This window comes from Haplochromis burtoni, unplaced genomic scaffold (assembly GCF_018398535.1).
Source record: "Haplochromis burtoni strain Fernald_Lab_line unplaced genomic scaffold, NCSU_Asbu1 Contig_304, whole genome shotgun sequence".
NCBI classification, from domain to species: domain Eukaryota; kingdom Metazoa; phylum Chordata; class Actinopteri; order Cichliformes; family Cichlidae; genus Haplochromis; species Haplochromis burtoni.
The window spans coordinates 533,766-550,741 of NW_024582665.1; the positions used below are offsets into that span (position 1 = coordinate 533,766).

The 16,976-nt window shown below is 42.7% G+C and overlaps 1 protein-coding gene across 3 annotated transcripts in view; it reads right to left on the reverse strand.

Annotated features, from left to right (window-relative positions):
- The window catches only part of LOC102293136 (receptor-type tyrosine-protein phosphatase gamma), a gene marked incomplete at its 5' end in the record, with an annotated part of 174,559 nt that overhangs the window by 38,922 nt on the left and 118,661 nt on the right, over positions 1-16,976 (reverse strand). Inside the window, 4 exon segments of one of the 3 annotated variants that reach the window (XM_042228108.1) lie at positions 816-1,144; positions 2,840-3,599; positions 6,413-6,462; positions 6,981-7,089. In XM_042228108.1, the coding sequence (XP_042084042.1) occupies positions 1,119-1,144; positions 2,840-3,599; positions 6,413-6,462; positions 6,981-7,089 (945 nt within the window). 3 annotated transcript variants of the gene reach the window in all.

Below are 16,976 nucleotides of genomic sequence, written 5' to 3' on the forward strand. Positions count from 1 at the left end.
TGTTTGAAATGTTTGAAATAAAAATGAACTGAACTGAACTGAACTGAACCTCTGTGTTGCTCAGGGACAGCCCCGAAACCTGACAGATCTAGAGGAGATCTTTATGGAGAAGTGGGCCAAAATCCCTCCTGCAGTGTGTCCAAACCTGGTCAAGAACTACATGAAACATTGACCTCTGTAATTGTAAACAAAGGTTTCTGTACCAAATACTAACATTGGCTTTTCTCAGGTGTTCAAATACTTATGTGCAACAGTGCTATACAAATAAATTCTTTAAAAATCATACAATGTGATTTCCTGAATTGTTTTTAAAATGCCGTCTCTCACAGTGGGAATACAACGTGAATTTTAGGCTTCTCCATAATTTGTAAAAGGGAGAACTTGCAAAATCGCAGGGTGTTCAAATACTTATGTTCCTCACTGTAACTCCTTAACTGCAGGTCTGGTACTGAGCCTATTTTCAATTTGCCTTTCAAGACTGGAAAATGTGAACCTGTCTTTTTGCTCAGGCTCTACTATTTGGCCTCATTTATTATAATTGTTGTGCTACATAGAGCCGTTCGGTGGTGTTGGAACAATACCTTAAGCTGGGGATTCATGCCATTCTTCATTAAGCAATGCATTTTGTCCTCTTTTTCGTGTAGAAGCAGGCTTAATTTCTCTACTGCCCTCTCCATTTGTATATTGCTTATATGTCCTTCTGGACATCAAGAAAGTGTGACATACCTTCATGCGGTTGAAGCTCTGCATGTTCAAGTTGCTTTAAATGTGAGACTAACTGACTGTGTATTTTATTAATCACATAGTTTTTTTTCCCGAGATTTGAAGTATATCACATAATTTAATCAGCTGCTCTTCCGTCAGTTGATACAGTGTTTCTTTCATTTTCAGCTGTAGCTTCTCTACTTCAGACTCCAGAGGAGTTAGCACAGGCAATGAAATGAGTGTTTATTAGACTTGAAAGATTTTTGCTGCCTCCTAGTGATGACTGTTTACTTCAGGATACAAACGCCAATGTCAGTCTAGTAACATCTCTGCTTCTTTGCAGTGCTCCTTTCTGATGCCTGGGTCATCTGGCTTTTTCTTACAGCTCAGGCGTGGTCCTCAAGGCAAATATCCTAGTGGTGCCTCCAAATGTTGTGCCCTTAAACAGGGGAAATAGTAAGGGGCAATGAATGAGACACTGGCAGCAGCTCTTGCCTTCACCTGTCTGTATTGAGTATCAGCTACAAAAGATACAACCAAATCCACATTTTCTTTGCATGGATACATCAGTCTCAGGACCATAGTTTCCAAACTAAGTTATTCTTCTTTGCTGTTTCAACATTCAACAAGTGTCTTCTTAACACACATATTTTACCTGACACATTCAATGACTTTCCACAGTAATGAAATAATACTTTGAGTATGTATGGCTCTCATGGTTAACTAAAATACAAATCATGGCAGAATAATCATCATACAATATGGCAGGATGATAGCTAAAGCTAGCTTACACAGCAACAGAGTTAGCCTACATTTTACTCCTTCTCACATCTGTCATTTGTCTAATCTCTACATTGTTATGTGTAACATTGTTTCTCCACTTTCACCGTGGTACTAAGGTGGACTGACCATTAGAACAAGTGGACTGAAAGCTGTGCAGTAAAAAGTATGCAGTGCATTTATATTACATTATTACAACAGTATTACATATTTATTCATGTAACTCAGTATTTTCTCAGCATGTTCTTTTTTTGACTCTTGTATAATGTTAAATGTTTGTTATTTAAATGTCCTTCTAAAAAGTCAAAGTCTGTTTCGCTTCTTCCCTTCAGCCAGTTGTCCCAGATAACAGGATTTTTAATAACTTACTACAGTTAAACCAGGATGAAACACAACTATTAGGGCTAAAGCTAAAGGTCAGAAATTTCTTATAAATTGTTTCTGGAGAGTGTTACAAATTGTTACTTCAGCATTATCAGTGATGCTGACCTCACTTTCCAGGACCATATCTACAATATATAGAACAGTTTTTATCTAAAAAATTGGAAATGTTAGCACCTTTACCAAAGAAATCTCCCCATGTTGTCATTTGGCCGTACTACTGTCCTGAGATTTAGTTAAAAATGAAATATCATGAGATTATACCTATGCTCAGATGATTACTGCTTTAGCCTTCAAAAAGACATATGAAGCAGGTCATGCTTTACAATTTGATTAACAAGTCGCTAATCCATGAAAATGTAGTATCCCTGAGATCCTTCCTTTATTTGTGACACATTTCAAAACATCAAAATGTAGATGGTCAAAATGCTCAACTTCAGCCCTCACAGCAGGAGCTCATTAACATACGGGTAACACAGAGGCCACACACACACTCATATATATATAGAGAGAGAGAGGGATAGAGATCGAGTCTAGTTAAGGCGTAGTCGCTTGTAAACTTTTGTAAACCTAGCTAGCCTGGGACCTCCATCTTTGACATTCATTGTCCAATATATCCACTATCCTTCTTCTGCACAAGTCTAAATGATAAATTCCCCCTCCAAAATAAAGCAAAAATGGTCAACACACTAATACTCATTTTCAAATAAATACTCAAAATTGTTGTTATAACCAGCTAGTCTATGGAGGAGCTGGACCTTAGAGCCATCCCCACAAACAGTACACAGAAGCCCACAATGCGTTAAATAGCAGCAGGCAACACAAGTTGTAACATGTTTCATAACAAGTAATCTCATGACTAATGTAAAGGGAGATATTAATAGAACAAACAGAATATGCTCCTCCGTAAATAGGCGAAACAGCTAATATTCTTATAACCACTGGTTTGTACATGACCACCTTGTTGACTTACCGGTGTGGTAGGAGAAAGGCCTGTGCTTTTCATCCCTCATTATGCGGTGCCTAAGAGTCACTGACAGGTCCTCCTGGATGGGGACTGCTGCTGTTTGATTGGCTGATTCTGCGGTAAGACTTGGGTAAGAGTGAAGTGGATTGTAAGTATTTGCTTTTAGTTGGTCTTTTCGAACAGGCGGTGGTTTAGTAGGCTCTTTTTCAGTCTGTTCCTTCTCCCGTGCACCACAGTAAGGCATCTTACCAAATAAGTGCTTTGCTGCTATGTTGCTATCCTTCCTCTTTGCCCTGCTTAAACCTCCCGATCCTTTCCTCTCCTTGTCTTTTTTCTCTTCTTCTTCCTTCTCATCATCCGTATCCTCGCCTTCCCTCTCTCTGTCCTCTACTTGACCTTTGCAGTTTTCTCTGTCCTCACTCCCAGCTTCATTATTATCCTTAACTGCTGCACTGACAACAGCAGGCGTGTCTTTCATCTGCTCACTGGCTTTGGTAGCCTGGTGGTGAGAGGTGGGATTGTGGTTGGGTGCTCTGCTTGGCCAAATGTAGCTGGGAAAAGAGGAAATGACACCACCACTGAAGCCCAGGCCAGCCAGTAAAGTGCTGGTCACCACAGATGCCACAGTTGCTTGACTACCACTGGAGGATGGACCAATGCCTGTTGCCATAGAGACAAATGAGAAGGGGATACCAGATGAAGTCCAAGTTGATGAGCCAGAGGAAATGGGAGCCATATCAGCCGAGGAGGCTGGAGACAGTGTTGGCTGAGAAAGGAAAAAAATGTAGTTAATACAAAGACGCATCATCAGTCATCCCATGAACTCACTGAGCTTTGACATTATAATGAAGAAAATTACAACTAATGTAAACTGTGAGATTTCACTCACCTTGTTTGTTCCATTTATTTGTTTTACCAAATCTTTTTATCTTATACAGAGTAGAAACTGCAAATTCTCAAATACAACCATATACATCAGAGTACTGCGCTGTATCATAATAATGAGAGTGCACAGCATGAGCATCATGTGCAACAAAGATTATGACAGGACATCTCTGTGTGGAAAAAAAAGTTTACGATCTGCTTGTAAAACATGATGGCAGGGTTTTAGTATGTCAATAATAATATCATGAATCCTTTTCGGGTAACACACATTACAGATATTACATACCTGTCTGACATACATTTACCTGATTATAAGATTATAAGTTAAATTATTTGATTATATATGCATAATCAGAACAAGATTAAAGGGTCACACTGAGCTTTAAAACTAGAAAACGTCAAAATATGTTTCAATTTTTAAGGGTCATTAGAAATGGGCAAAGATTTAAAAACCTTTGAAGAAAAAAAAACTGACATTAGAACTTTGAGGCCTTAAGGTGTCACATATTAAAATGACGTGAGATCAGTCACATGAAAAACAGAACATTAACACTGTTAACTTCTTCATCGCTTTCATCAAGAATTCTTTGATTCGTGTGAAATTTATCTGAACTATGGTCAATAATTTACCAGTGACTATTTACAGACATCAATGAATTCTAGGTGAATTCATACCCTTTTAAATGATTGTATGGAATGAAGCAAGAAAGAGAGAATGCAGTTAGAGTTTGGTCGTTTCTGAAAGTTTGGTTGCATAAATAAACTAAAATAAAATCTCTTCATCCATATGCATATGAACTTAATTTTTCCTGACTCTAATGCTTATTGAGACACTGATGTTCATATGAGAGATGCTCACACAGAATCAAAAGTCAATACAGGGAGTGCAGAATTATTAGGCTAGTTGTATTTTTGAGGAATAATGTTATCATTGAACAACAACCATGTTGTCAATGAACCCAAAAAACTCATTAATATCAAAGCTGAATGTTTTTGGAAGTAGTTTTCAGTTTGTTTTTAGTTTTAGCTATTTTAGGGGGATATCTGTGTGTGCAGGTGACTATTACTGTGCATAATTATTAGGCAACTCAACAAAAAACAAATATATACCCATTTCAATTATTTATTTTGTGGGGATAGGTTAATTGGATAATCCAAATTGCCACTAGGTGTGAATGTGCGAGTGAATGTGAGTGTGAATGGTTGTCTGTCCCTGTGTGTTAGCCCTGCGACAGACTGGCGACCTGTCCAGGGTGTACCCCGCCTTTCGCCCTATGACAGCTGGGATAGGCTCCAGCGCCCCCCGCGACCCTGAAAAGGATAAGCGGAAGCGAATGGATGAATTATTTATTTTTACCAGTGAAACCAATATAACATCTCCACATTCACAAATATACATTTCTGACATTCAAAAACAAAACAAAAACAAATCAGCGACCAATATAGCCACCTTTCTTTGCAAGGACACTCAAAAGCCTGCCATCCATGGATTCTGTCAGTGTTTTGATCTGTTCACCATCAACATTGCGTGCAGCAGCAACCACAGCCTCCCAGACACTGTTCAGAGAGGTGTACTGTTTTCCCTCCTTGTAAATCTCACATTTGATGATGGACCACAGGTTCTCAATGGGGTTCAGATCAGGTGAACAAGGTGGCCATGTCATTAGTTTTTCTTCTTTTATACCCTTTCTTGCCAGCCACGCTGTGGAGTACTTGGACGCGTGTGATGGAGCATTGTCCTGCATGAAAATCATGTTTTTCTTGAAGGATGCAGACTTCTTCCTGTACCACTGCTTGAAGAAGGTGTCTTCCAGAAACTGGCAGTAGGACTGGGAGTTGAGCTTGACTCCATCCTCAACCCGAAAAGGCCCCACAAGCTCATCTTTGATGATACCAGCCCAAACCAGTACTCCACCTCCACCTTGCTGGCGTCTGAGTCGGACTGGAGCTCTCTGCCCTTTACCAATCCAGCCACGGGCCCATCCATCTGGCCCATCAAGACTCACTCTCATTTCATCAGTCCATAAAACCTTAGAAAAACCAGTCTTGAGATATTTCTTGGCCCAGTCTTGACGTTTCAGCTTGTGTGTCTTGTTCAGTGGTGGTCGTCTTTCAGCCTTTCTTACCTTGGCCATGTCTCTGAGTATTGCACACCTTGTGCTTTTGGGCACTCCAGTGATGTTGCAGCTCTGAAATATGGCCAAACTGGTGGCAAGTGGCATCTTGGCAGCTGCACGCTTGACTTTTCTCAGTTCATGGGCAGTTATTTTGCGCCTTGGTTTTTCCACACGCTTCTTGCGACCCTGTTGACTATTTTGAATGAAACGCTTGATTGTTCGATGATCACGCTTCAGAAGCTTTGCAATTTTGAGACTGCTGCATCCCTCTGCAAGATATCTCACTATTTTTGACTTTTCTGAGCCTGTCAAGTCCTTCTTTTGACCCATTTTGCCAAAGGAAAGGACGTTGCCTAATAATTATGCACACCTGATATAGGGTGTTGATGTCATTAGACCACACCCCTTCTCATTACAGAGATGCACATCACCTAATATGCTTAATTGGTAGTAGGCTTTCGAGCCTATACAGCTTGGAGTAAGACAACATGCATGAAGAGGATGATGTGGACAAAATACTCATTTGCCTAATAATTCTGCACTCCCTGTAGTGTTGATTCACATCCATTATCCTTACCATTCCAGTTTTTACAATCCTCGTCCCTTCAAAGATCCTGGTAGTGTTCGCTAAAACAAGAGAAAGAAAATAGTATCTACAGTGAAACGCAGGACTGAGGAACACTTAAACAGATGTTTGCAAACTAGTTTGAGTCCACTATAAGCTCATAAACCACTTCATGAAACAATGTAAACGTAAGTCACTGAATACATATTAAGGAAGCCAATTAACTGGATGTAATTAAATTGAATTATTACACTGTACATCATTTCAGTTGTCTGTCCTTTAGTCTGCAGCTACTGATACATCACTAGCTTACATTAATAACCTTAATATGAATGACTAAAATATTATGATCAAAGGAATAAGTAATAATACATTTTGAAATATTAAGGTTATTATGGCTTATACACCAATAATATGCAGGGCTGATGGAAATACTGATAGTAAGGAAGACATTGGAGAAGAGAATGTGCCAGGAATTCGTAACACACACACTTAGAGTGTGTGTGTGTGTGTGTGTGTGTGTGTGTGTGTGTGTGTGTGTGTGTGTGTGTGTGTGTGTGTGTGTGTGAGCACGTACTACCTCTAAAAAGCATACTCTGACTGAAGTCACTGCGCATGTCATTAGTGCAGACAGCCTGGACTCGAAAGAGGTAGAGCACATCGGGGGAGACAGGAGAAATGATGGCCTCCTGGACAACAACACAAGTTGCAGCAAGACAATCGGTAAGTTTGGCATGCTGAGTTATGTCAATGAGAAATCTTTATGTCTGCATCCAAGTAAATGACAGTAGGTAGCATATGTTAGCAGAGTGGGAACAAAACTAAACATTTGTAAACCTGAAATGCCTTTTTCCATGATATGCAGTTAATTCCATCAATGTGACTTAAAGTGGTCACTTTTCATGTGGAAAAGTTTGTTCTTTTAAATATTTGACTGCTTTTTCTAAAATTACTATTTTAAAATATGAATGGCATATAATAATAATGGTATATAATATAATTATGACTGATGGCTGTTCGTTGGAATGTAGCCTGAATGCATTTCATAAATGTAAGGGGGTGGACAGAAAAACCTTTGCCAGTTCAAACATATTTTTCCAGTTTGATTTTTAGAATTTCGTGGTCAACAGTATCAAATGCTTTTTTTTAGATCTAGAAAGACTCCAAGTGCATACTTATTGTTATCCATACATTCTGTTATTTCTGTTTATTAAAAAACCTTTTTAAAAAAAAGAAAAAAACCAAAAACATTAAAAGCACAGTTTCAGTGCTATGTAGCACTCTGGCATCTAACCGAAATGTTTCAGAGATGCCATTTTTCCCAGAAAAGCCTGGAGCTGAAGGAAGACAATTCTTCTCCAGGACCTTGACAAAGTGAATGAAAACAGCAGAAATCTGGGGGATAAGAAAAAGCTGGAGGAGTAATATGAGACCTGATAGCAGCAACCTTATTGACTACCAAAGCCTGAGTTAGAAGTGACGAGTTCAAAGAATAGGCTTAACTAGTAAATCATCTTTATTCTTAACCAAATTCTTAACCCTATAATAATTCAAGTATAAGTGTGATTAATATGTTAAATTACAAATGTAGTTTGAGTAGTGAAAATGACTGGTCTAATGTCTGAATTTTGTTTGTGTTGACATTATCCAGCTTTGACCTTTTAGTGTCTGCAGGAATGTGGGAAATATAACTATGTCGCCAGTCCATCATTATGCATGATTTGGCATGGTAATAATTATAGCACTGGTGAACACAGAACCTTAATTCATATGTGATTATGTTTAATTCTGATCAGGGGCACTTTCTTTTAATGCCTGACTTCTAAAATACTTGATTTAATAAAAAGAAAATGTATTAATTATATTTTCAATAAACTGACTTAATGTCACGGTACAGAACCTGAATCATGGCTACAAAACCTAGGCTGAAGCCAAAAGCAGCCACAAATATTGGTGTTCAACCCGGTCAAAAGCTTTTTCTTGGTCTAGAGAAATGAGACCAACATTTATACCCAAAGAGCTAGAGAGGTCCAAAACATCCCTAATCAAAGTGACATTATCACTTATCAGCCTGCCGGGGACGCAATACGTTTGGTCCCCATGAACAACAGAAGCCATCACGTCACGAAGCCTGGTGGCCAGGACTTTGGAGAAAATCTTATAGTCTGTACAGAGCAACGATACCTATCTCCAGTTCTTCAAACTGCGCAGATCTCCCTTCTTTGGCAGCAGAGTGATGACCGCCCGTCTACAGCTCAGAGGCGGCAAGCCTTTCTGCAGACTATCTGTGACAACCTCCAGCAAATCCTCACCCATCACAGACCAAAAGTCTTTGTAGAACTCAACAGGAAGGCCATCCATGCCAGGAGCTCTACCATTCTGAAAACTCATCAGAGCAGCATGAAGTTCACGCAAAGTTGGCCGAACCTCCAGTTTTCGATTGGTTTCAGCCGCCACCTGAGGGAGTCCCTTGAAGAATCTATTGCACAAACTAGGATTTTCTGAGAAATCACTCTTAAAAAGGTCCTTATAAAAGCTGACAGCAAACTGTCTGATTATTGAGCCATTGTGAGACAGAGAGTGAATAATTTTTCTTTTCCCATTCTTCTTTTCCAGTCCAAAGAAAAAGTGAGATGGGGCAATCATCTCCATGACACTGAGGAAACGTGACCTGACCAAAGCCCCTTTGGCTGTCGTGCCCAACAGGTCAGCTAAAAAAGCCTTTTTGGATTTGAGGGAATCTAAAAGCCCCCAGTTTCCTGTAGACACCGCTAAACTCTGCAGTTCTACCACCTGAGTCTCTAGGTTTCTCATAGATCTGGTTATGTCTCTAGTCACATCATGAGTGAACTGTTGACACAATTGTTTGATCTGACACTTCCCAAAATCCCACCACTGCTGGATACATGCAAAGTCAGATTTAGATTTCCAGTGAGTGAGCCAAAAAAATTCAAAAGCTGTCCTAAAAGTGTTGTCATGTAACAGGGCCGTATTGAAATGCCAGTAGGCACTCCTTACATGAACATTTTTAATGAAAACAGAACAATGAACCAGACAATAATCAGATAAACCAAAAGGGGTTATCTGACAGTCCTTAAAATACTCAAATGATGTTTAAATGAGTATATGCGATCCAGTCTTGCCAAAGATAAATGATTGTCCTTAGAATGACTCCATGTGTACTGCCACAGATGTCCACTGAAAAACCTCCACACATCTGACAGGTCCACAGCTGCAGCCAGCTGCCTAAGCCTGCGAGAGGACGCAGGATGAGGTTCGATGTGGTTCCTATCCAAAGGTGGGTTAGCAGTACAATTGAAATCCCCACACAAAAACAAATACTCATCATCGCTAGAAACCTTAACAGTATCACACAGGACATCTAAAAAACCCATTCTGTCCACTCCTTTAGTTGGTGCATATACATTGAGAAAAACAAAAGTCACATGTTCATATTTGACTTTAACTTTCAGCAAACACCCCTTGATTATTTCCTCTGCTTCACAAGAAACAGGTAAAAAATTCTTAGAGAACACAATCCCCACACCTCCACTACAACTGGACTTATGACTAAAAAAACATCTCCCCCACAGCCCTTCCTCCAGTCACTCTCATCGTCACCAGTACTGTGAGTTTCTTGAACCAACATAATATCCAATTTCTTTAGGTTCATAAGCTCAAAAAAAAGCAGCTCTTTTTACCTCATCTCTAGCACCATTCAAATTTAATGTGCCTATCTTGAATTCAGACATGAGAGAAGCGAGACAGAGGAAAAAAGACAGTGACATATAGAGTGTGTTCCTAAACATCATCGTCATCATCAGCAGTAAGTGCTTGAGATCTCACTTTCAAAATCAGTTTCTTTAAATGATAAATCTCTTGGTCTGTCAACACATCATCAATAAAATTCCCTGATTTTTTTGTCAAGACCCGAGACGACTCAACAAAAAGCTTAAGGTCCGGAAAATAATCCCCCACTTTCACCATCCTGAGGCCTTTGGTTTTCTGCAAGAATTTCCTGATCTCAGCAGGAGAGTACAGATTCTGGTGTTCCTGGCTTAGGGACAAATCACTTTCAGACTCCATGCTGCTCTCTCCTGTTCTGTTTCCTCTCTTAGCTTTCGACGTTTTTGTACTACAGTGGGCAGGTTCCGAGCTCTTTCTCTTTTGAGACAACTTCAGCAAATCCTCATCAAGCATGTCGTCATCCTCACAAAGATCATCACACACAGACTCAAGAGTCGTGTCAGCTGTCTGACTGGTTTCAGAAAAAACTGCAGACTGGTCATTAGTCAGATCCGGTTCCACACCATCAACACTTTTCACAATGCCAGTATCATCAGACCCGTTACTGCTTGGAAAATGTCGGTTTTCCACAGGCGCCTCGGCAGCGGGGTCCACCTCAGCTACGGCGGAGCCGCCCGCGGTCTCAGCGGGTTTCGCAAGAGCGATCGCCGGGTCCCTACCAGGAGATGACCCAATGGCATCATCCGCGGGCTGCGTGTTTCTTCGCCTCTCTGGACAGGAGCGAATTAAATGCCCTTCTCCACCACAACCAAAACATTTCATGCTCTCAGATGAAGCAAACACCATGTAGTTGAAACCCTCTATTTTGAACGTGAAAGACAGGTTCAGCTCGCCAGCCTTGTCTTTGAGGATCATAAAAACCTGCCTTCTGTGACACACATGTTTGAGGAGCACAGATTTACACCCCAAAGAGACCGTCTTTATGGGCGAAACCAGTTGGCCATACCGTGACAGCTCCTTGGCTAAAGTTTCATTTTTAATTAAAGGAGGCGCATTTGAGATGGTAACCTTTTTAGCAGGGCTAACCAATGGGAGAACAGGCGTAAAGGTGTCGTGAATGACGACGACGCTTTCCACCAACTCATTAACTTTAGGTACCTTATCAAGAAAAATAACAATAGCACCGTTCATACGGGAGGCAGATTTCACGCTGTCATAGCCCACCACCTCTCCTACAGCCAAAACAGCTTCTTCCACTGAGCAATTCACAGTCAGTATAAGTTTGACAGCATGACGGCGTGTCAGCTTCTCAAACCCTGCACCACCCTCAACAGCGGGCACTGTGCCAAACCAAGCCGGTAGCAAAAGCTACCAAACCAGCCAGCAACAAACAAAACACACCAACAACCATGTGTCGAAAAAATAAACACCTGACAGTGAAAGAAGAAAAGAGGAACCCGAAAACAGAAATCCACTCACTCCGACACTCCCATTCCCAGCCCCATTCACTCCGCCATTCACTCAGAAAGAGAGAGAGAGAGAGAACAGAGACTTTTGACTTTTCACACAACTTTATTTACACCGAATTAAAAACAAAAACAGAAACAAAAAAAACTGACACAAAAATTCTACCACATAATCACAACATTCATTGTACACCAAACACTGACTAAGGTACCCAGCACACACTCAAAAGTTAAGCACAAGTGTCCCATCTGCTCCTACTGAACACAAAACCCTTCCAATGCCCCACACAGTTTCAAAGGAGTGCAGACTGTCAGTCAGAGAGTAAAAAGCATGCTCTACTCTCAGACGGGATGCCAACAGGCCCTTTAGACTTTGCACAACATCAGTCCAACCCTGACCCAGCACCTGGTTCTTCCTAGTTTTCCATAATGCCAGCTTAGCTGTGCCAAACAAAAAATTAATCAGAACCAAGGTCTGCCTCTTCTGCACTGAATACTTAGGGCCAAAGACAAACAAAGGTACAGAGAATACCTCCCCTAAAAATTCCACCCACTCCTGCAACAAAGAAAATAAACCCACCAGCCGCGGACAACAGACCACTAAGTGCTCCAGCGTCTCCCTTTCTGAACAAAAAGGACAACCCTTCCCAGTGCTCGGGTCCAGGTGGGCCCTGTGTCTGTTCGTGGCTATTGCTCCATGTATAATCCTCCACTGGAGGTCAGCCATCCGTTTTTCAACAGGAGGCTTATACAGGACCCTCCACCTGCCTTTAGGGGTAGAGACCGAAGCAAAAAACTCAGTCCATTTTGACTCCCTGATTCCAACCAGAGAGCGGAAATTCAGCACCTTAACACAGCATAAATAAAGCTGCTTCTTGCCACAAGAGCTGAAACTATCCAGCACTGGTGTCCCCAGGGAGAGCAGCATGCCACTCCCCTCAGGCTGCTCCTCAAAGGCAGGACTGACCATCAATGAAGAGAAAACATATTCACTGTCTGTCTGTGAAGGTTCTCAGTCATCCAGGTCATCGTAGTCAAAGGAGCATGCAAAGAATTCACTGTCATCAGCCCACTGATCAGCCAGGACACGGTCTCCAGCAAAGTCTCTCAGTGAAGGCGACAGAGATTGCCAAACGTCCTCCATAATCCTCTCCGGCACTCTGTAGGACCTAATGCCTGTGACACCACCAAGTGCACCCAGAGACATCCTTGTAAGATGACCCAGTTTGACAACGCCAGCCTCCACAAACTTGGTCCATATTGTAGCAGAAGAAAATAAAGTGCTGGGAAAAAAGTCATTAAAAAACAGCGGCTCCTTGAAAAGCCACATCCCAGGTCTTGGGTCAGGAGCACGTGCGACCTTCAGCGCCCGCCAGGTGTTCATCACAGAGCTGTAAAATAGCACAAGTCCAGACAGATCCACCTGATCCAACTTCAGAAGAAAGAGGTGCTTATCCAATCCAAGCCGGCCCGCTCTCCTAAGCGGCAGCTGAGCAGAAGCAAGCCAGCTGTGACCACAGCCATACAGCAGCCTCTGTGCCGTCTGCAGTCTAAAGGCTGCTGTTCTGCACAAAACATCTATCAGGCCTTGTCCCCCCTCCGCCACAGGAAGATACAGGCCTGCTGCACGAAGCCAATGCTGTCCCGACCAAACAAACTTCACCAGAAGCCGCTGCACCTCCTCCAGAAGACCAGGTGGTGGCACTAAAACAAGCAACCTGTGCCATAAAGATGAGGCAACCAGATTGTTAGCTACCAGAACTCTACCCCTGTAGGACAGGTAGGGGAGCAACCGGTTCCATTTAGACAGCTTAGCCTCCACCTTTTCCCGCACTCCCTCCCAGTTCTGCTTCACGAAGTCATCACTCCCCAAGTAAACCCCAAGAGTTTTAATGCCCTTTCGACCCCAGTGAAGGTTCCCAGGAAGCGTGGGAATACTCGACAACTTCCACTGCCCCACCAAACAAGCCTCACTCTTATCCCAATTAACCCTAGCTGAGGAAGCGTTCCCATACAAAACCAGACATTCCTGCAATTCCTGCACATCCTGCTGATCCGTAATAAAAACATTAACATCATCAGCATATGCCGACACAATGACAGGAGGGCTCTGAACCATATCCGGCAAAGAGAAACCCCTCAACCTGCTTCTCAGTCTACAGAGAAAAGGCTCAATAGCAATGCTATAAAGCTGTCCAGAGATAGGGCAACCTTGTCTAATCCCTCTCCGAACCGGCATAGGACAACTCAATCCTCCTCCCACCTTCACAACACAGCAAGCATCGCTATACAACAGCTTCACCCAAGTCAGAAACCCCCACCCAACACCAAAGGTCTGCAAGGTAGAAAAAAGAAAATCATGGTTCACACGGTCAAAAGCCTTCTCCTGATCAAGAGAAACGATGCCAACATTAGCATTGTACACTTCACAAATATCAAACACATCTCTCATCAAAAACAAGTTATCAATCACAGACATCCGGAATACAGTAAGATTGATCCACACCAATCAGCAGGTCAATGACCATTTTCAGTCTGTTCGATAAAACCTTGGAAAGAATCTTATAGTCAGCACATAAAAGGGCTGCTGGTCTCCAGTTCTTAAGAAGGGTTAAATCCCCCTTCTTTGGTATGAGAGAGATAACTGCACGCCTGCAGGAAGCTGCAAGTATCCCTCCTACAAAACACTCCTTAAACACGTCCAGCAGGTCCCGACCCAGAAGACTCCAGAAGTGCTTAAAGTCTGATGGTAAACCATCTATTCCTGGAGCTTTGCCTGAAGCCATCTGAGACACCGCCGCAGACAGCTCATCCAAGGTTATATCCCTGTTCAAAACGTCCCGATCCCCTGGGCTCAGCTGAGGAAGCCCCTGCAGAAGGTCCGAAGCAGAGTCCACATCACAGCTATCCGCACTAAACAAGTCCGTGTAAAAGGCCACTGCATGCCGTCTCATCTCAGCCGGATCCGTGGTCGCTCTTCCATCTGAAAGCTGAAGACACACCATTTGCTTTCTGTGAACCACAGATTTCCCCAAGTTAAAGAAAAACGTGGTTGGAGCGTCCATGTCCTGGAGCCTGGTGAAACGTGCTCGAACCAAAGCTCCTTTAGCCCTCTCATGTAAAAAATGGTTAAGCTCTTGCCTTTTAGAATGAAGACAGGCATTATCCTGCTGACCTAACTGTGAACCAGAGACAGTCTCCACATGTGTTATCTCCTTTTCAAGGTCCTGCACAGTTCTCATGATATTGGCCGTCAAAAGAAAACTATATTGCTGACAGAACACACGAATTTGGGCCTTTCCTACCTCCCACCATTGAGTAAGGGAATCAAAATCACCCTTTCTTGATCTCCAATAATTCCAAAAAAACCCAAAATCGGCACAGAATATCCGATCATGCAATAATTTTATATTATACAGCCAAAAAGATTTGGATTTGCTGGTGGGAGATAGAAACAGTCCAGTAAAACTAAATGATGATCCGTAAAAACAACAGGAAAACACTGACAGTTAACAATTCGAGCAGTAAATGAAACAGACACATAAAACCTGTCTAATCTCACTGCACTAATCCTGCCATCAGTCACTTTCACCCAGGTATACTGCCTGGATGAGGAATGCTTCATCCGCCACGCATCAACCAAGTTAATTGTCCGTAGGACATCTGTTAAAGCAGAAGATGACTGAAGATGCAGCTCCGCCCCAGTCCCGTCTAAAGTAAAGTCAAGACAACAATTCCAGTCCCCACCCAACACAACACAGTCCCCTTGAGCAGCACCACTTAATTTTTCTCCCAATGTTTCAAACAAAAACCCACGCTCTGCCCCTGAGGTTGGTGCATAGACATTAACAAAAGTAAAAACAAAACCTTCAATTTCAGCCGTCACCAAAAGGACTCTGCCCGCCACCATCTCTATGCTGAAAATAACATTCGCATTTAGAGAAGGAGAAAACAAAATAGCAACTCCTGCGCTAAAACTTGTCCCATGGCTAAGAAACTCCTGCCCTCCCCACCACACATCCCAGTCTATTTCATTCAAACTGTCAGTTTGTGTTTCTTGGAGAAAGACTATATCTAATCTCTTCTGTTTGATCACCTCAGCTAATAAGGCTCTTTTATTTGCATCCCTGCACCCATTCACATTCAAGGAGGCCACCCTCAACCCCTGCACATAAGAGGAAGCCATCAAGAAAGCAAACAGAAAAACTCAGCAGAGATGAAACACCCAGTGTTGTATGATCATAACGTTACAGCGTAAAAAATTCCAGTGTCTCTACCGATTCAAATGCTTCAACTGTTTCCTCAGACCAGTAACATGTTTCTTCAGACGATAACGCTTTTTACCATGCAGTAAGTCCAATCCCACAACCTTCTGAAGAGTCATAGCTGACCGAATGAATTTCTCAACATCAGGGAAATATTCCCTAACATCACCTTTCTACCAAAGGTGTCATCCAGAAAAGCAACGATTTCCTCCAAAGAATACAAATCCGCATTTTGAGAGACACTGTCTGCCACAGAAACATTATCAGAGTCAGAATCACACTCCATGTCATTTGTGTCGTAACCATAACCACCAGCAGGCGTCCTGGGCTGCTGCTCCTCCACCTCTCCGTCCCCCGAGGCAACAACACACTCTACACCCAACTCAGAGCTCCCCATTTCATCCCCAGTCTGCGCCGTACTGACCGCAGGTCCAGCCTCCACCTTCTCTGTCGGCTTGGTCGTAGTCATGCAATCACTCACCTCACTCCACACCACGCCGAAGGCGCAGCCACATTCAGCGCCTGCTGCCCACTAACCCCCTCCCCACTATCATCCACAGCAGGTCCCACCGCAAGCTGTCTGTGAGGACACATTAATTTCTTATGACCCACATCTCCACACTCAAAACATTTCATGTTCCCAGAACTAGCATACATCATGTAGAGCCCTTCTTCATGTCTGATACGGAAGGAGACATCCAGTGTCTGTGTGGGGGAGTCCAAAAACATGAACACCTGCCTCCGAAGGGACTGAACATGCTTCAAATTGGCGTCCTTACAGCCCAGACTCGCAGTCCGGAAGCCACTGGCAAATCTCCCAAAGCACTTCAGTTCCTGCTCTAAAGCCGCATTGGGAACAAACGGAGGCAACCCCGACACAGTGATCCGAGTGGAGGGCACTGCAAGGGGTGAAACCTGCATAAATTCATCGTTCAAATACAGGCCACTCTCTATCAGCTGATTGACAAACCCCTGCTCTTTCAAGAATATGACAGAGGGGGAACAGAGAGGGAGGGAGAGAGAGAGGAACAGAGAGAGAGAGGGGGGACAAAGAGAGAGACAGGAACAGAGAGAGAGAGGGGGGGACAGAGAGAGAGA